At 39.1% G+C, this 19,924-nt stretch overlaps 2 protein-coding genes across 4 annotated transcripts in view; one reads left to right on the top strand and one right to left on the bottom strand.

Annotated features, from left to right (window-relative positions):
• The first annotated feature begins 32 nt into the window (after positions 1-32).
• Positions 33-4,887, top strand: LOC119724813 (adenosine deaminase-like). The gene is made up of 9 exons (XM_038196045.1): positions 33-228; positions 742-803; positions 959-1,081; positions 1,360-1,613; positions 1,875-1,990; positions 2,167-2,316; positions 2,911-3,008; positions 3,146-3,275; positions 3,553-4,887. The coding sequence occupies exons 1-9, from the start codon at positions 193-195 to the stop codon at positions 3,643-3,645; spliced, it is 1,062 nt and encodes a 353-aa protein (XP_038051973.1). The 5' UTR covers positions 33-192; the 3' UTR covers positions 3,646-4,887.
• Positions 4,888-5,062: 175 nt separating this feature from the next.
• Positions 5,063-19,924, bottom strand: part of LOC119724809 — a 69,696-nt gene continuing 54,834 nt past the window's right edge. For 2 of the 3 annotated variants that reach the window (XM_038196031.1, XM_038196033.1), the window contains 22 exons: positions 19,582-19,833; positions 18,877-19,119; positions 18,462-18,580; positions 17,971-18,094; positions 17,170-17,418; positions 16,243-16,488; positions 15,628-15,870; positions 15,148-15,396; positions 14,650-14,756; positions 14,006-14,237; positions 13,756-13,869; positions 12,869-12,988; positions 12,244-12,371; positions 11,592-11,811; positions 11,059-11,134; positions 9,765-10,116; positions 9,219-9,278; positions 8,967-9,017; positions 8,318-8,446; positions 7,781-7,822; positions 7,528-7,593; positions 5,063-6,909 (listed from right to left, as the gene is read on the bottom strand). In XM_038196031.1, the coding sequence (XP_038051959.1) occupies positions 6,853-6,909; positions 7,528-7,593; positions 7,781-7,822; positions 8,318-8,446; positions 8,967-9,017; positions 9,219-9,278; positions 9,765-10,116; positions 11,059-11,134; positions 11,592-11,811; positions 12,244-12,371; positions 12,869-12,988; positions 13,756-13,869; positions 14,006-14,237; positions 14,650-14,756; positions 15,148-15,396; positions 15,628-15,870; positions 16,243-16,488; positions 17,170-17,418; positions 17,971-18,094; positions 18,462-18,580; positions 18,877-19,119; positions 19,582-19,833 (3,479 nt within the window). In that variant the 3' untranslated portion in view covers positions 5,063-6,852. The remainder of the gene's footprint in view (positions 6,910-7,527; positions 7,594-7,780; positions 7,823-8,317; positions 8,447-8,966; positions 9,018-9,218; positions 9,279-9,764; positions 10,117-11,058; positions 11,135-11,591; positions 11,812-12,243; positions 12,372-12,868; positions 12,989-13,755; positions 13,870-14,005; positions 14,238-14,649; positions 14,757-15,147; positions 15,397-15,627; positions 15,871-16,242; positions 16,489-17,169; positions 17,419-17,970; positions 18,095-18,461; positions 18,581-18,876; positions 19,120-19,581; positions 19,834-19,924) is intronic. The other variant, XM_038196032.1, reaches the window with a different exon arrangement.

The following is a 19,924-nucleotide window of genomic DNA, read 5'->3' as shown; positions in this document are numbered from 1 at the left end:
GGGCGCTATATCGATCGGACGGACGTCGCGAGTAAGTTTTGCTTGGGGGGAACAACTTTTGCTGCATCCCGATTCCCATTCAACATTTTTGTGACATCTCCACATACACACGTCTGATATTAGTTTTAATCGTAACATTGGACCATCAGTGCAAATCAGAGAATTTTGTCGCTTTCTACTTCTAGAATAAAAATGGACAGAGAAAATCGTCAGAAGGAATCGCCCAAGGTTTGTCACTTTCCTCGACATGCATGAGATGTTTTCGGTATAAACAATTTGCCTCGCGCCGGGGATATAGCAAGATCATTGATTGGTTGTTTGTCGTGGGTGTGTCGTGGGTGTGTCGTGGGTGTGGTGGGGGTGGGCACTGGGCGTTCATGTACATGTGGCTCAGATTTTGCTGATACGGCGTAGTAAAAATCCGAGCCTAGTTCGGCTGGTAATGGTTTCTTTTACTAATATAATACTATATCATACGTTAACTTTTTTATGTTTTCTGGCATCAGTATCGACATGATTGTGAAAAAACAGTAAAATACTAAAATAGTAAAAATTCATATTTGATGTTTTGGTCTTTTTTCCCCTTAAAACTTGATAAGAACTTCAAATTCCGTCGGGGTTAAGAGGAATAGTTCGGCTTGTTGCAGTATCAACTGGCTAGCACATTAGTACAAAAACAATTTTTATAATTCATTATTTTGTCATCTCTGCTTTTTTAATTTGATTTTCCTCCTTTCTTAGGTGGAACTTCACATCCATTTAGCTGGAGCTGTGAGAGCATCCACGGTTTGGGAACTTGCAAAGTGAGTCAACATGTATCCGAACATTTTGGACATTGTAACCTGATAACTAGATTTTTGGATCAATTATTAGGCAAACTGTACTGATTTGGTATTTTGGTTTAGTTGCTTTGTTTGTTAAGTTTTACTTTAAAATATTTTTCTCAAATTTTGTTCAGGAAACGTGGTGTTGAAGTGCCAGGTTCCAACCCTGAGGAACTAGCTCATATCATCAACAACTTCGAAAGAGGGGACCTCTCCAGTTTTTTGAAAACGTTTGGAATCTTTTCACCAGCTTTTGTGTAAGTTTTCCCTTTTTTACCTGGCAAAATAATTGAATTAAAACACTTTTGTTGCCATTTTGTCCTGCCACAATTTTTTTCTTTTAGAAATTTGAGGATAACTCATCAGTTTTGTTTTGGATGTTAAGGACTTCACCTTGTTATGTCACTGGCCTTTGGTCCTATATGTAGAGATACAATTGCTGTAAAGTGCGTTGCTCATGGACATATGAGCCATTTCTCATTGTATTTTTACCCTGAATGCCCTTGAACCATTTCCTTTTTTATGCGTTCTTTAGTGGTGACAAGGATGCACTTCGCCGCATCGCCTATGAGCACTGCGAGGACAAAGCAAATGAGGGCGTGGTCTACTTTGAGACACGTGTGAGCCCGCATCTTCTGTCTAATGCACAGACAACTTATCACGATAAAGTCAAAGATGTTCTCTCAACGCGGGAGGCAATGACAAGTGTCTTGGAAGGACTAGAAGCAGGGCAGAGAGACTTCAACATCAAAGTCCGAGTGATTGTTGCTACAACTAAGCACAAACCAGGTTGGCTAGCTAATGTTTACAGATTCTCACTTGTCATCCTTTTCTGGAAGCAGAATCCAAGCAATAATGACCAAAGGGTGCAGTAATAGTGTCTACTTTTGGAGTTATTTTTAAGACTATTTTGCATTACTTTTAAAACTCAAGATACTTTTGTGGTACACTGCTCAGTGTTCAACTTGCACATCTTTTCATACCAGCCCCTTTTCAAAAGGCCTGCTAAGTTTTGTTCTTGCACCTGTTTCATTTTTCCTTTCTTTATAGAATGGGCTGCCGAGTGTCTCCAACTTTGCAAGGAATTCAGCCCCATGACGGTTGCCATGGATATCGTAGGAGTAGAACACATGCCACTGGACCCTGCAATTATCAAAACTTTCCAAGTAAGGAACTTGGATAAGTATGTCAGAATTTACACCAAACAGAATGGGTTTACACTGATAATGGCCAAGGAATGAACTCATCTGTTTATTGTCTGAGAAATAAATGCACCAACTATCATAGAAAATTCCTTCCAGATAGTGAGAATACTTCTGATGTTGAATAATCTTGATTATAGGAGGCAGAACTTTGTGGCATTCATCGCACTGTACACGCTGGAGAGGACGGCCCAACTAGCGCTGGTAATGTCAAAGAAGCAATCGAGTTACTCAAAGCTGAGAGAATTGGGCATGGGTACCACGCGCTGCAAGATGCGAGTATCTATCAGGTTGGTTTGGGTGGCTAGTGGGTGAATGGATGGGTACCTGATGGGTACCGAATGGGTAACAGATGGGTGTCTGGGTGCCTCACTGTTGGGTGCTTAGGTGCAGAGAGAATTGGGCATGGGTACCATGTGCTTCAAGATGCGAGTATCTATCAGGTTGGTTTGGGTGGCTAGTGGGTGTATGGATGGGTACCTGATGGGTACTGAATGGGTACCAGATGGGTGTCTGGGTGCCTCGTTGTTGGGTGCTTGGGTGCAGAGAGAATTGGGCATGGGTACCATGCGCCATGTGCTTATCAGGATGAGATTGTTTTTTTTTTTTTAAAGGGTGGTCAGTGGGTAATGGGTACCCGTGGGTAACTGATGGGTGCAGGGGTGTTCAGGCTGCCTGACCGATGGGCATCTTACTGAAGTTACTGTTGGGTGTAAATGGGTACCTTGGTGTGTTACTGAAAGGTGTGTAGTGAATGTTTAGGCATCTGTTGTTGGAGCATGATAACTTGAAGGTTTCAGTATTTAACAACGAAGGATGCAAGACAATTTCTTGGCTTGATAACGACGATGGATTAATATCATTACCATGCCATTTTCTTTCAGATGGTTAAAGACTTGGACATTCATCTTGAGCTTTGTCCAACATCCAGCGTCTACACCGGGTCATGTGACCCTGACTACAGCAAACACCCAGGTGTTAGGTAACAGAAAATTAATTCTCATCGGTTGACAACATATTCAAACAATAAACATTTTGTTCTGCAATTTTTTAAAGATCGTATGGCAATTTTACTGACCTTAAAACCCAAACCATTTTTTTATGTTTTGGTTTACATAGGTTTACCAAAGACAAAATCAACTTTTCTCTGAACACGGACGATCCTTTAGTCTTTCGGAACACCATCAATGATGAGTTTGAGATTGCAAAGAAGTACTTTGGACTGACGGATCAAGCAGCTATCCAAGTTGTAAGTACAAAAAACTCAGTTCAGATTCAACATTTACTCAGATCTCACAGGAAATATTGTGAGCAACCATAGCTTGACCCATTTGTCCTGTACCACCCAAAGTGACCCAGCATGGTTTGACAGATTCATCAGGGAATAAATACAATGTAATACAATGTAACACAATGTAACACAATGTAATACCATTTCACTTCAACCAAAATACTTGTTCACATTTCAGTCCTGTACAAACACATTATCAGACACTTTTTTTAAACTCTTTGGGGTTATTTTTCAGACATTGAATGCTGCGCGCTCGACCTTCCTGCCAGAGCAAGGAAAGCTGGAGCTTATTCAACAATTGAGGGCAGCATACAATCTTACCGAGTGAGCTTAGAGTATTTTAAACTTATAGTAACTACAGATATTTACAAAGTGCTTTGGAAAAAGGTCAAATCACTTAAAGGTATTCAACCAAATGTTTGTTACTTTTTTTCAGAGAAAAATAGGCACATGTAATAGCACTTGTGATATGATTTAAAATTATTTTGCAAAAACTGGGAAGCAGTTGTTTACCTCAAAGACATTTTATTAATGCAGGAAAAAAAAGAGGGATTTTTCAATCTTCAACTACACACTGCTAACTGCAGAATCTAAGCTTAGTGCTGTTTGCTTTCTCAAAGAGTCACAAGGTCCAAATTCATTTTTTGCAAGTTCCTCGCTTTTTTTGAGTTGCCTGTGAATAGAGTAATGTACACATTCAATGCAGTAATTCTCAGGTGAAATAAAAAATATTGGAAAATGATAGATGCACAAGTTATATATATATATTTTTTTTGTGCTGTTTCCCATTTCCCATTTCCTAGGGTACACATCAGGTAGACTTTTACAGTTTGCAGTGTCTGTGACATTTACATGAGTTAGAGTACCCAAGCTTTTGGGCCGTTGTCCTTCCTCGGGAGCGATTTGGGCATTTTAAGTTTATTTTCGATTGTCGGAGCTTTCTGTAAATTTAAGTTGGAGTGTGTTTACATCAAACAAAATTTTAAATTTAAATTGTGAAGAGACAGTTTGCTAAAGTGTATTATTTGTCATCAGATTTAAGTACAAATATTGTGAGAAATACAAATTTGGAATGTAGTTTTAAATTTTATTATTAAAAGGAATCATGGAGATGCAATACTAATCAATGATGAATTGATCAAGTTCCCATCCTAAAAGGAAATGTTCTCTGATAAGTGTAACTCAAAGACTCGGGAAGTTACAAATTCAGTTCAAATGAGTACTTGAATAATCTAGAGGCTGTGATAATTAAAATAGAATTTAATCGATTTTGTGGTTTAATTGCGGAGCCCAACGAGTGTGCAATCAATAATTATGTATTCGGTTCATATTTAGCGTCTGATTAGGCTATAATCCTTCAAATGTCCCCTCAGGTGAATATATGAACTACTGCCCTCCTGGTAGGTCAATGTGTATATTGTTTGTTGAAGTTGAAATAGATTGGAATTCCATCAAGGTGCTGCATTTTTCAAAACTAATACATGTTTGACTATGTATTTGATATATTAGGAATCTATTTTTAGAAACTGTATTACATTAATTAAAGAGGTTTATCAAGAAATTAAATCTAAATAAACATTCTATACGTCTCTGATGCATTTGTCATTGCTTGAAATGCTTCCAAAGAAATTTAAGGTTTTTTTATTTTAATTTTACAAAAGACAAAATGGCACACCATTCAATGAAGTTCCAGGACCGAGGTTCCTGGTTTAAAGACTCAAATTAAAGTAACTCACCAACAACACTCTGATTGAAGATTATACCTTGTTTATTCCCGCACTAGTGATTACAAAATTCTGGATTAAAAAATATATCAAGATGCTAAAATTCATGATAAAAAAATACTGTAGTTATTTGCTGGCAATACCACAATGTGGATGCGAGTGTTAACTGACAAATGTGCCTAAATTCCGTAGGAGTCCACATTGACTAAATTCCCTGAAATCTTTAAAAAAAAATATATTAGTACCATTTTTGACGTAGTTGCGTTTAAATACAAGCTTTGCCTTCAAAATTTAACACATCTTTTGAATTTAATCTCTTTCAAGGAACTTTGCTAGCAAGACCCAATTATCAACAAATGATAAACCAAATGCCAAGTTACCATGCCCGAAATGGAATTGGACAGCCAAATGCACATCACCTAATCAACACTGATCTAACCTGAAAAGGGTTTTCCCAGGTAAAACTACAATGTATAGTACCAAAAGGTCGCAAGTGATCGGTTACTAGTGGTTTTCCACTTTTCCGCTTAAACGTTGAACTTGATCCGAAGCCCTGGGTTGCTAAACAGTGCAGACTACGAAGTGAATAAGACCGTTACAATATAGGAATGGTTGACTTAACTTAAGTAGTAATGTTAATTTAAAAAAATAAATAAATGCTAATTTAAAAAGTACATCAAAATATTCAACTTGTTTTTGGTTAGCTCTGAAACAAGTGAAACGCTTTAACAAACAGTACAAAAATATACAAATATTCATACTGAATTAACAAATGCTACAAATTTACAAATTGTTAGTTCCTATTAATCAGCTAATTCAACCAAGAATTTAGCGTTCATACAAATGTTAAAAAGCTACATTATCCCAGAACTTAATATATAAAATATTTTCATCCAAAACGAACAATATATGTGACAATTCCAACAACATCATTTCTTCTTTTTTCCTCCACATTCCACAATAAATTGTTAGTACTGTAAATATCTGACAAATGTTTAAACTTTCTCCAGCGACATGCTGCAACATCACCTCAAATACATGTCCATGAAGTTCTTTTTTTTTACTTTCTTCAACGGTTTTACTCAAAATTTAAAATTTCAGTTCTAATGACTTCCATCAAGTTTAAGTTGAAAACCAGAAAAAAAGATTGAACTTTGATCTCAAATCTATTTAAATAATGATATTCAGTTTGATGGTTGGCGTAACCTTCCAGAAATTTTAGAAGTTGTAAATCAGTGATTGAATCGTGGTTCAATGAGAATTCACAGACAATCTTGAGGTAAATTTGCAGGACAGTTGCTGTCAAGTAAAAAAATAACATACACCAACAAAAAGTACAGGTGTAGCAACACCATGTGTAACAAGTAACTAAAAGGAACTAGAATTCACTTCAATTTAAAATTATGAATTCGTGGTTGTTTAAAGCATACAAACATAAAATATAAAAAAATAATTAAAACTGTAACGATATAAAAACATTAACTCGTTATCAAAGTGTTAAAAAGTTAGGGCACAACATAATATCAAGTCTAGTTTAGAGATTTTGACAGGAACTCTCAAACAGAAAGATGATGAATAAGCAAATCAAGCAACAGGATGTGGGAAATTCTTGAAGAGGAATAATAGCAATTAATGTCCTGATGAAATTTTATATTTTTTCTTAATCCAATGAATTAAGAAAAAATCCTTTTTATTTTGTCAGCAAGTTCCTGAGATATTGATTTGGCATATGAGCACAGCTTCACCTGTTATCATGGCTTCATGAGATTGCTTAGAAGTGTGCACACTCTGCAAATTTAAAAACTACTAAACTAGAAGTAATTATCGCCGAGTCGTCGCTGCTCTGAGGGGTCATTGTAATAATGCTCCTGGAAAGAAATAAAATTACAAATTTATGATTTGGACCTGGACAGAGACGGTAGGAATGAGACAACTGTGCTTGTAACATTTGTATAAAAAAAACCACTAATTTATTCTTATTCATAAATACCTTTCGTTCAAAAAGTCAAAACAAGTCAAAAATTCACAATTTTCCTGCCAATTTTGTTAAACAATTTTATCTCATGTTTTGTGAAACACCCCTCTTGCCAGTTCTATGGTATGTGGCTCACGTGCGTAGTGCTAAAAATCTCCTTTTATGGAGATTGGCGTGCGCACGGCGCACACTGCGCTATGTGGCGCAGAATGCAGCGGTGCAGCAATAAAGTGTTTATAACCAGCCAGTGTTTAATCAGCAATTTAAAACCACTCATGTGACAGGCTCTCAACCAATAGAAATGGGTGAACTGTCTTAGGTATTTATGAATATTTAAATTAGTATAACAAAAAATGCCTCAAAGATGGTAGCTCAATGCTAAAGGTCTATAAAACCAAACTGCTAATCTGGTGAATTTTGAATATTCAAATTCAAGCACTTCCTAACACAACACCATCTGTATGTTAACAAACTGACTTCAACTACAAGTTGTTTAAGCTTGTGTACTCACCATAGCCTCTTGACCTGTTGCCATGTAAGGTCGCATGAAGGTGGAGGATTGTGGGTAATCAGGAACCTGTGGCAACGACAAACATCATAATCATGGTTCCATAAATTGACTCCAAAAGCTTTAAGAACTCCAAATACACTTTTCGTAAACAACAAGTTTCAAGTTTAAAACAGACAAGTATGTAACATTTATGATATATAAGAAAGTGGTCTTAAACGTATGAACAGTCAGGAAAATTGACATATACACTTACCATATCATTTGCATAGCCCACTCTCTGCACTTGCAGTTGTTCCTGCAAAAAAAATATAATAATTTTGTGAAATATGTTCCTCATATATTTTAAAGGAATCACTCTCATAAATCAACCTCAATTTAAATTCTAAATTATTCTGTCCGCCATAGTTGCCTTCCAAATTGTCAATTTTTCAATTGGTTTCAAAAACCTGACCAAGACGATTAACTCCACAAGCCTAGAGCAATATTTCTATGATTAAAGTTAGTTACATCTTCAACACTCAACAAAATCGACACCACATTTAAAATGCCCAGTGACTTAAATAAAATATTATTCATTAGTTTTCCAATGACCCACAAATGACACCTCAAAACAAAATCCCTTCAATAAATTGTCACCATTATTTCCGTCATGTTCCAAGGCGTTCTTCACAACAGAACTTTGAACTGCATTAATTTTTAGTCAAACTACCACCCTATTGCCAATAATTAATACAACAACTCGTCTCTGAAACTCCTTGATATAGGCCAAGCTATGCAAGTACTAGCTCACCCTACGATGATCCAAATGAGAGAACGGATCGTGGACCGGGAACACATCGCTATCATCGTAGTCAGGCGACGGTGTGTCGTTGGCTAAATCCACTGAATCGTAACCCATCGAACCATTCTCCCTTTCAATCTGTTTAGATTCCACGGATAGTCTTGATAATTGCAGTTTCATTAATTTTTAGTTTAGTCCTAAGCACCCTAACACCTTCTTCATAACCATCCAGTCCACTCCATGTGTTACACCATGAATATTAATTAATGTTACGCACAAAATATTTACGAACCATGTTTAATTCATTACAGTACCATACACCTTTGTAAATGAAAAAATTAGAGAGGCCTTATAAATTTCGTCTTCAGCAAAGACTTCTTCAGAGGCAAAAGAAGAACAAATGTTTGCTAAAGACAAAAAAAAACAGGTCTCTCTAACTTTTTGATTTGTATATTTCAGGGCAATCCAGTCAGTGAGCAGTTTGCAGCAGCTGAATTATTTGTCACCTTAGTAAACGATTAGTTAGAGTTAGCAAATGTAAAGGGGGGGACTTCCAAAGGACATGATGGGGTAAATGAATCATTTTTCCAATGACAAAATTAGCTATTAAAATATTAAATTATCGTTAGCATGATTTTGAAAGTAAAAGACTACCCACCTGCTGCAGACGACTGGCCAAGTCTTGGTGGTTAGTCAACTGCTCTTCATCCTAAATATTCAGAACGACAAACAAGGATCATAGGTCATGACATGGGTCAGAAATTAAATACAGAAAGTCAAACAAGAAAAGAAAGTCTAACACACACATATGTATGACAATATCAGTAAAAATGTCAGTGGGTTTTGTAAATTCAAAAACTGATCTCTCTTCGAGCAAACGTCAATTGGAAGAATGTGGAGGGGACTTTACCTCGAGATATGGGATGTCGAATGCTTGGTTCTGGTACGAGGTGGTTCCCATATCCGAGCTCTGTTTAAGAAAGAAAACAATTGCAGTTATCTGAGTTGAAGTTAAACTCAAATTGGATGCTGCATTGTATGATGCATATTGTTAAGAAGCTGGAATACAATCGTCATTTATAAAAAATGTTAAAACGTTGTAGGAAAAAATTTTTTTGCCTGCATTATGAAACTGGCGTTTTGAAGAAAAACCGTGAACAAAATTACGTCTTTGCTGAATATAGCTCACTCTCATTATGAACAATCAACTCACTCTTATTATGAACAATATTGAGTATAAGCTGCAGGCAAGTGTGATTAATTTACTAGCAGCTGATTAAAAAAAGATTAATTTTCAAACTTTTGATTTTAAAACTTCAATTTAAAAGTTGCTTCATAACTCTTCCAAAGTCATTAACAAAATGGTGAACCACCAACATAGGGCTGGAAGGCTCAGTTGGTAGAGCACCGGATGGCAATCCGGAGGTCGCAGGTTCAGATTTAATGTAATACTTACATCATCATCATTACGCCTGTAGACTCCTGATCCAGCATCAATCTGAGAAGTGTGTGAAGCAAAGCTGGTTGAGATAGAGCGCCCTCTAGGGTTGCGAGGTGGATCCACAGCCGATCCCTGATGCTGAGGAGCAAGACGCGACATCTGCACAAAAGTCTTGCGTTGCTCCACGTCACGACTTCCCGGATACTTGGGTTCCTCGTCAAGACGTTTACTCAGGAAGCAGCAACACGCGATGAACAGACCAGCCAAGACGACCAACAGCACCGCGGCAACTGCTACCATGGCAATGACCAATGGTGACCAGACGTCTGTGATCTCACATCGATCACCTGAGTAGGGACTCTCACATCTACATTTAAGATAGTCAAAAAGAAACGTCAAACTTTGTGTAACAAACTCCAATGTTAAACCTCACACTCAAACTTGAAACCTCATACTCATTGCCAGAACCTCAAAATCCCAAACCTAAACCTCAAACCCAGACCTCAAAACACTAAACCTCAATTTCAAACCTTAAATTAAAACCCAAACCCAGACCTCAAACCCAAACCTTAAACTCGCATTCAAACTTCATACTCAAACCTCAAGCCGCAAACCCATACCTCCAAACCAAAGCTTCAAACCAAAACCTCAAACCCAATCCTCAAAATTAAACCCAAACCTCAAACTCAAATCTTAAAGGGAATATACATCATTTGCTTTTGCTGTAATTTTCAGAAATGGATGGAATTGGGGGGTTGGAAATATATAGCAAATATAGTTACACTGACTTTTTTGAGGTTTTGGGTTCGAAAATGCTATAAAAACCAAGAAAACAATCATTTTCCTGTAGTCTGGTTCCCTGACTCCATTTAAGAAGAAACAGAGCAGTTTACATATATTGGGGAATTGTAAGGTCAGGGAACCAGTCTAGCTGGCTTGTACCCGTTCATAGGTGTGTAATCGATTGCAAACAAGTGCGATGGTCAACTGGGGCCAGTATTTGAAAAAGAGCCAGTTTTTTCCAACGCTGATCGGCCGATCAGCGTTGGAAATTGATACAAAAATACCACTTTTCCTGAAAATGACAGTATACCAGGTGCCATGATTTTACAGGATGCTTTACACTGTCATTCACTAACAGACCAGCAAGGTATTTTTAAATGATTTGGTAGTTTTATTTTTTGATGTTTGCAAATGTTGTATTTTCCCTTTAAGTTCCAAACCCAAATCCAGACCTCAAAACCCAAACCAGCCCAACCAACCTTATTCCCCTAAGTACTGTTTACTTGATACAATCTGATGGACTTACGAGCAGGTGCTATCATAAGTGACGGGATCCGGTGAACACCTGCCTCCATTCTTACAGAAACCATCCGGGCAAATATCTGCAAGAACAAACGTCAGAAAAATAGTGCTTAAATCTATCATTAAAAAGTTGCAGCACCGTACTGCCTTCACCGGACACGTCACTCGCCTGGCTGACAATACCCCAGTTAAAAATGTCCTGGGCATCGCCATCAATTCCAGGAGCGATCAACGGCCAACTCATGGCTGGAAGAGACCCTGTGGCCATCCCAGATCATCTTGGTTGAACAACTCGGATGGCCTAGCCAGATGGACTGCATGTGGAATGAGGCTGTAGGATGCGAGCACAGGAGATCGGCATGACGGAGCTACGCCGTCTATGCCAATGAGTGAGTGAGTATGTAAAGTCATAAACAGCCGATAATTTAACAATTCACGCTCAGATTCTAAAAATCACTTATTCAATCAATATCGTCATTTGACCGTTACTTGGAAAGATAAGTAACTCCTATTGGTCTGAGAACTTCAAATACGTACGGTTGGCGTAAGTCAGTGACGAGGGTCTTATATAGAGGGCGCTGCCTGCAATCTCTCCGTCGGCCGAGACGCTGTTACTCATCTGCCTAGTAACCATGTCCTCATTCATGCTGGTGTCTTCAGAGAAAGTGAGGACATATCGGATCATGATGCTGCCACTAGACATGCCGACGATACTAGATGAGATGTATGTACTCTCATCTGAGAAGATATCGTCCAGCTAGAAAGAAAAAAATTTAAAAACATCAATAGTGAGGACATTCTAAAACAAAATAAGCTTGAAAGAATGTTTTCGACACAAAACCAGCACAGCACAAGAACCATTTTCCAAACCATCAAGTTGTAAATAAAAAAATACACACTGCTAAATTTTGTCATCAAGAATACAGAAATAATGAAATTAATAGATTTTCAAAATTCATCTTTAAACTGAGAAAATTAAATTATAGTAGAAAGATTTACAGAATAAAAAACACATTGACTTAACACTTTAACATTGAAATCAGTGATTAGCAGGAATCCCAATAAGCCAATGCAACAATTTCAAAGTATCTAAGCAAGACGCTGCTCAAATTTCAAGAATAACAAGCTACGAGCGTAATGGGCAGTATTGAATACTGAAGAATTTCAGAATAATGTAAGACTATCTTACCACAGTCGTGACATCACCAGCAATCCTCTGATACTGCTCTGATGTCGGGTCTTGAAGATCTGAGGTAAACGTTGCCTCCGAGCTGCCAATACGAGTAATAGCAAACGACCCGCTGAACTGAGATGTTGCTGAAAAATATAGAAACAATAATCAGTTACTTAACCGAACATAAATTTCTTAAATTTTGAAATGCATGTGGGCATGTGGTGATGCTACGAAAGCTATTGTGTCCACAGTGTATGCTGTTGCAACTATCAAGTGAAATTCCCACTTGAATAGCGTCCTCACATGTGCGCATTTCTGAATAATATGGTGTTGCATTCAGACCATCCCAGTTTTTGCATTCCACACTCCATTCCTCAATGATGCGATTTAACAAGGAACCAATGTGTCCACAGTGTAAGCTGTTGCGTCTACAGATGGTAATTTGCGTTGAAGAGCGCCCTCATATGTGCGCATTTCTTAATAATCAGGTGTTGCATTCAGAAATCCTAGATTCAGCATTCCACGCTCCATTCCTCACAGGTGCGAATGTGAATTGAGAGTGCATGCTGTTGCGACTCCGCATTACACTTTGCATTTGAAGAGCGCCCTCAACTATACGCATCAATGCAGGGTGACTTACGGACGCAAGTATCTCCAACCAGGAAGAAGCCAGCTGCACATCCACATAGGTAGCTTCCTTCAATATTGATGCAGACTCTGTCCATGGCACACGGGTTGTTCACAACGCACTCATTCACATCTGAGACAGAAAAGACAAGAAATTACTATTCAAACACCGACATCTGATAAACAAGAAAAACAGATTTGGCACTAAAAACATCTGATCACAAGTCCTTATACAAGTCAAATTGCCCAGGAATTTTATCACAATTCGTCTGAAAAAGTTGGGACCCGACTTGAAATGCGAAGGCTTGTGATAGACTTGTGGCTCTACCACGGCACCGTTGGAGCATACAGTCATGAGACGCAAAAACGTAGGTTAAACATAACCACCAAAACCTTGCCAGCAAATATGCAGAAAACTGCCTCTAATTTTAAGGAAATTTGAACATTTTCATCAGAAATTAACACAAAAATTGAGATTCATACGTGTGACAAATGTAAAATTCATACGATGTACAGCGTGGGAGAACATTGGATTCATACTACGCGTTGAGGAACATTGGAGTATTTTGATGGAATTTTCTTGAAGTGATTTTTCACATCAGAGCACTTATATGCTCTTCTGCCGGGCACCCCACGGTATTGATGACTAAGGTGTACAATTATGATTGTTGATTTAAGCTTGACATGCTTGTTTAACAAGTACAAACCAGATGAAACTGGTAGTCTCCATGCAAGGCTTCCTTCAAACAATCTCAGTAAGACCATGTGTGAATAACACGGCTATGACTAGCCACAACACACACATCTATGAGAAATGGCTGCAGTCGCTTCCACAGCAGCATATGTAGTAAGAAGCCATAGCCGACTATCAGACACAGCCTAAGTTTGACAAACATGTACCTTCTGCGCAGTAGTCTCCCGTCCAGAAGGCTGTACACATACAGACAAAGGAGTTACCGTCAGGAACACACGAGCCTCCGTTATCACAAGGGATTGCTGGACAACTAGTCAAACCTGGTGTGCAAACAAAGAAAAACAGCAAATATTCCAAACTCTCCTCCAGTGAATTGTGATGAAATAATAATTATTAAATGACAAGTATTTGATTCCAACTCTGCTAGACATTTTAATCAATCATCATAAAACTTACTCAGCATGAATGTGTTTGGTGAGACCTCATTGCCGTCATCAAACTCATTCGACGTCGGTACCAAGGCAGCGTAGAATGCAGCTGATATCTCGGTATCATTCGGAGCAGGAGTACCAGTGAAGGAAATAAGGAATTCGATGATAGCCTGATCATCGCCACCAACTGAGGTAGACGTCAAGCTAATGCCGACAAAGTCACTGCTGACCGAACTACGACGGAAAAGTCTGTCAAGCTGAGATCAAAGGATGTTTAGGGGGGGGGGATAAAACAGACAATTAGTTTCACAAGCAGACTAAAGAAATCACTCTTTTGTCGCTAGATGTCTAACATTTTTCATGGAACAATATAAGAAAACTCCTACTCTGGGCACAGCATGGTAACCAGTGATATGCACAGCATGGTAACCAGTGATATGCACAGCATGGTAACCAGTGATATGCCCGACCTCTTCAAGATGTCATGAATAGAGGACCACACTAGACCAAATGTGATCAACTGACGTGGGTTTGAGCCAAGTAAAGTAAAACGTTATCCCAAACGTTCTCGCTCAAACTTGGCCTTTCAGTAAAGACCATCACCATGGCGACCTCTCTCCACTGACCACACCAATATTTTAAAAAATTGGACCAGCAACCCATACTTACATCGTCTCTTAGAACATCCTGACTAGACTGAATGAATCCTGCGTTGAATGGTTTTGCCGTGGATGCAATACTGACTAGTTCCACACTACCGTCTGTCTCGTACGATGCTGTGATAACACAAGAGGAGTTTGTTACAGAGTTGTACAGAACTGACAGCGTTATGAAGTAAATGTTATGGAAATAAAATCTGAAAATATAGATATTTGGCCTGGGTAGAAGATATTTCTATTATCAAGTTTGTAAATTGCAAACTTTGAGGACAGAAATAAGACCTTCTACATTCTGCTCATAAATACAAGCACTGTAAAAATCAATGAAAAATGTTGGAAGAAGAACAAATTTCCTTTGTGCATAAAAACAGTGGCCCCTCAATCCAGCAAGAAAAATCGGTCATTCATTGGCCTCAATTAATTGTATCAAGCCTTCCCTTTACAACGATCATGAAATAGGACATTTTATGATCGACCGTTATGAAACCGAATCCAACATGGAACTTACGGATTGTTTCAAGCACAAGCACGGAGAAAGTGCAAGTGTCTGCGTTTCCAGCGGAGTCAATGGCCGTATACCTGACCTGCGTGGAGCCAGACTCAAATGTATCTCCAGAGTTCTTGTTAGAGCTCAGTGTGAGGGCGCTAGTGTCATTGGCCATCGGTGGAGTCCAGTAAACAGCTGCGACGTCAGTTGTTGACAGGATGTGGATGGTTTGACCCGCCGGGCAGTTCATGATGACTGGATCTCCACGATCTGGAATCAATACATGAACAATATGCAGTCATCAAAAAGTAAACTGCTAAAAAGAAATTGATATTGGTTGCTCTTAATACTGCGGATACAGCTTATCATATCCATAAAATATATCAAGTGGCAGAAATCTGCCATTTTATGACAATACTTTTAGCAGATTTACAGTTTTCAACTTTGTAAAAGAGGGCCAACGTTTTTCTCAAATTCTCTTTATTGAGGTAGAATTCTTACCTTCGACAGTAATGACAAATACACACTCAGCAGACTGTCCTTGTGAATCGTAGGCCGTGTAAGTCACCGTTGTATCACCGATTGGAAACTGGTGGCCAGGAGCATGGCTACCAACCAATTGTGGGTTGCTACGATCATCGGACGGCGTCGGGAAGGAGAAACTGACTGTAGCGTAGTTCTGGCCAGGATCGGTAGGCACAGTGGAGCTCGGGGGACATGAGACAAACTCTGGTGGAGCATCATCTGAAAAAAAACCAACAGTTCGGTTAAGACTCATAAATATTTAGTTAAGATTGTATAAAAGTTTGAGTACAGAAACTGATCTAGTACAAACACTACAACCAAGATTTCTCAAAAGCCATCAAGAGTGAATGTGACGACATGAAAATGAACATTTTACAGAACTTTGTCCTTTATTCTACCAAAACAAGTTATCATAATTACCTCTGCATTTTTATTTTTCAGCTTGAAATCCTAACGAATATTATTGTGAAAAATGTGACAGTTTCTGTTGATGTTCAAGATTTGTTTCGAAACATGAATTCAAGAGTAGCTCTCTCATGTTGGGAAAGGGCCACAATGTACAATGGGAGAACATTGAAACATTGGACTTACTCTCAATAACAATGGTGAACTCGCAAGTGTCCGTGTTGCTGCTAGGATCCCTGACAGTGTAGATGACGTCATAAGATCCGACCATTAGAGTCTCGCCTGGTTTGTGATTGTCGTTAGCCATCAGGGTATACTCCCCAGAATTGTCTGTCGCGACAGGTGGAGTCCAGGTGATGGTTAATGGTGCGTTGTTGAGAGTGACTCGGTTGATGTCTGCTGGACAGCCTTCAATGACCGGATCTTCACGATCTGTGAGGAGGAAAGAGGGAAGAAAAGTGCTTCTTGAAATGAGTCAAGTCCAATTTTAGAACAAAGGTAGGTACACATTGGATCAAGCGAGGGTTTAAATGCTCAGAAGATGTTCAGCAGGATTTACTGTGCTTTTCTGCAGGATTTTCCTATTTTCTGCAGCCCAAGGGAGAACCCCCCCCCCCTCACAATGACCCTCAAAACATCTTTTGTCCAAATATGTGACTTCAAGAATCTTTGTCACAATTGTCTACAAACTTCTCGAACGATAAAACCTCAGTTAAAAAGTTAAAAATATTCAACAACATCCTTTTGAAGGCCCGTCTGTTAAAAAAAAAAACATTTTAAAAATCATATTGTTTGCCTAACCAGGGTTGTTAATAAAGATATTGTGACAGTTGTTGAAACAAGTATTCTGTGTCATTTTCTTTGTTGTTCCAATCAGTCAGAATACACAATAAATTGCTTTTTCCCGACAAAAAAAAAGATTTTAGGGTCATTGCCTTTAAATGGTAATTTTCTTTGAACGGATTGAGCAATTATTTTAATATAAAAAATAATTTTGGGGGTTTGGGTTCCGCTATTTTTTACTCACCCTGTAAGTCCCTAGTAAAGTGTAAGGAGCCAAATCTAAAAGATTTTTGTAGGATAACAACAAAATGGTCCCAACTTTCTCCGTACCTATGACAGTAATGTTGAATTGGCAAGTTGCTGTCTGCTGGGCGGAGTCTGTTGCCACATACTCCACAGTCCATGTTCCCATCGAAAACTGCCTGCCAGGGTTATAACCGTTCACCTCCACGATGATCGGCGTGCTAACATCATCCTCTGCTACCGGCACGGCCCATACAACCGTAGCAAAGGCTTCATTGAATGTGGTGTTGGTTACGATGTTGGACGGGCACGTCACAAAGACTGGCGCTACATCACCTGAAGTCAAGAAAATGATAGCTCGGAGGAGTCAGCGATAACCTGGCATTTCTCTCATTCATTTTTATTTAATAATATTTTTTTTAAAGAAAACCACATAAGGAAACTCGCTAAGTACATTATAATTATTTTATGGTTGAATAAAGAAATAAACTGGAGCAGAGTTTGAACCCGTGACCTCCGGATTGCCGTTCCGGTGCTCTACCGACTGAGCTATCCAGCCCTATGTTGGCGGTCCCTCATTTTGTCAGCGTCTTTGTTCAAAAGGCGCTAGTCAGAAGCCAACATGGGGCTGGATAGCTCAGTTGGTAGAACACTGGATCAGTAATCCGGAGGTTGCCAGTTCAAACCCCTCCTCAGTCAATTTCTGTGTTCAACCTTTAATAAATTTATTTGATTTTGGACAGAATGGCGCAATGGAAAAAGTGAAATATAAGTCAAACAAAGGAATTAAATTAGAAAGTAAACAATTCAAATTATGAGTTATGAAAAACTGTGAACTGCTACAAAAGTTTTAAAAACCACAGGATTTCAAAGACACTCTTGTCTAACCTGTAACATTGACGGTGAAGTTACAGCTCTCCATGTTGCCAGCCTCGTCGATCCCCGTGTAGATGATGACACTTTCACCAGCGCCAAACATTGAACCAGGCTCTTTGTTTGGAGTCAGGGTCACCTACAATGCCAAACATCTTATGAGTTTCAACCCACTTATATTTTTTTAAAATTTTTTACTTAAATTTTTTTTTTTTTAATTTAGAACAAGACATGACTTGCTAGATAACTCTCAATGCAGGATATTATTCAGTCAGTCAGACAGTTGATCGGTCGGTCAAACAGTCGGTCGGTCGGTCAAACAGTCGGTCGGTCGGTCAAACAGTCGGTCGGTCGGTCAAACAGTCGGTCGATCGGGGAGTCAGTCGGTCGGTCAGTCACCCACTCAAAGGACATGAGGCTGGACCTTTGGATCCACCAAAACAAGCTGAACTTTGCTTGGAAGAAAAGCTCAATTTGTGATATCAATTATTTCTGGGCAAACTTACCACACCAGAGTTATCAGTAACTGTTGGCGGAGTCCAGTCAACAACGATCATTGCATCTGACGGAGGCTTGACAACATCCATTCTTGAGGGGCAGTTGGATAGAACGGGGCTCTCTTCATCTGTAATAAACAAAACCAACCTCCAATTCAGCACAATTCCTAAAAGCTGCGCAATACTGACAATACACCTCTGCCAACCTCAGCTAGACATGCCGATAGCGGCCTAAACATCTTTGTCACTTGAGGGTGCTTTAAATCAAGCCGTGCATGCTACAGATTAAATATCTTGCTTGGTTTGGTCTCATCGTTCAAGGAAACTTAAATTATTTTGTGTTCAACTGAACACCGATGAAAAGTTTCAAAAGTTTAAAATAAACTCCACTTTGGGAAAAAAACTTCCGAGTCCCTTCCCATACCTTGGACTGTCACAAAGAAGACGCATGTATCCGTTTGACCCTTGGAATCAGTAGCAGTGTACGTGACAGACGTATTGCTGACGCTGAAGACATCACCAGGGTTGAGCGATCCGACAACGGTAGGATTGCTTTCCCGATCTGTTGCCGTGGGAACCGACCATGTGACGGATGCATTGTAACGTCCCGGTTCAGTGGGGACGACTTGGTCTGATGGACATGACACGAACATTGGCAGTAGGTCCTCTACAAAGACAGAAAAGATTACATCAGTAAGTTATTAAATTCAACTAAAAAGAAAGTGAAGCTGGATTTCAGCCTACAACTCCCTGAAGTACGGGTGCTGTAATGGCGCAGCTGTAGTGGAGTATGCGGTGCACTTCAACATTTCCATCAACTTTTCTCGTGCAGTGTTGCCAAACCTCTTTGTTGATAAATTCTGCTAAACCATTCTTTTCTCCAAATCATAAATCATTATTATCTCTTTGCACCAAGTGTCTGTAACTCCAGGCGAGTTAAGGGCAAAACAGCACCTATCTCTCTTCACACGCCACCTAAACCCCACCTCTTTCATCAGTTCTCTCTCACACATAATGACCTGTACTTTCATAAACACATTGACTTATCACTGACCAACACCCCTGAATGACATATTTTCAGATACTACGCGACTTACAAATAGTTTGTATTCTTATTATTGTAACATACCATCAAGTGTTGCATTGTAAATAGTGACAATGAACGAGCACTCTTCAAAATTGCCAGCTTCATCCTCAAATCGGTACGTGACGGTGGTCTGACTGCCAAGTGCAAAGGTTTCGTTAGGCTGGTGTGTTGCTGACTCGTTAACGACAGCGACGTTGTCCATCGCTGTCGGTGGTGTCCAGTCAACGACACGGGCTTGTGTAGCATTCACTGCGATATCGCCAGGACAACCGGTGATGACTGGTTTGATGGTATCTACAGGTCAAAGGTCATGGGTATACATGTCAATATCAGGTCAAATGCAAAGAAACCCGTTTAATGAGTGGTACAGTCCTTTAGAATGGGA

The sequence above is a fragment of the Patiria miniata genome, unplaced genomic scaffold (genome assembly GCF_015706575.1).
Source record: "Patiria miniata isolate m_02_andy unplaced genomic scaffold, ASM1570657v1 HiC_scaffold_18, whole genome shotgun sequence".
NCBI classification, from domain to species: domain Eukaryota; kingdom Metazoa; phylum Echinodermata; class Asteroidea; order Valvatida; family Asterinidae; genus Patiria; species Patiria miniata.
Note: the sequence above shows the minus strand (reverse complement) of the source record. Positions and strands in the feature narration are given on the sequence as shown.

Coding starts and splice junctions, on each gene's coding strand:
- LOC119724813 (XM_038196045.1), top strand. CDS start 193: ATGGACAGAGAAAATCGTCAGAAGGAATCGCCCAAG. Junction 3,009..3,145: donor AGCAAACACCCAGGTGTTAG/GTAACAGAAAAT, acceptor TGGTTTACATAG/GTTTACCAAAGACAAAATCA. Junction 3,276..3,552: donor ATCAAGCAGCTATCCAAGTT/GTAAGTACAAAA, acceptor GTTATTTTTCAG/ACATTGAATGCTGCGCGCTC.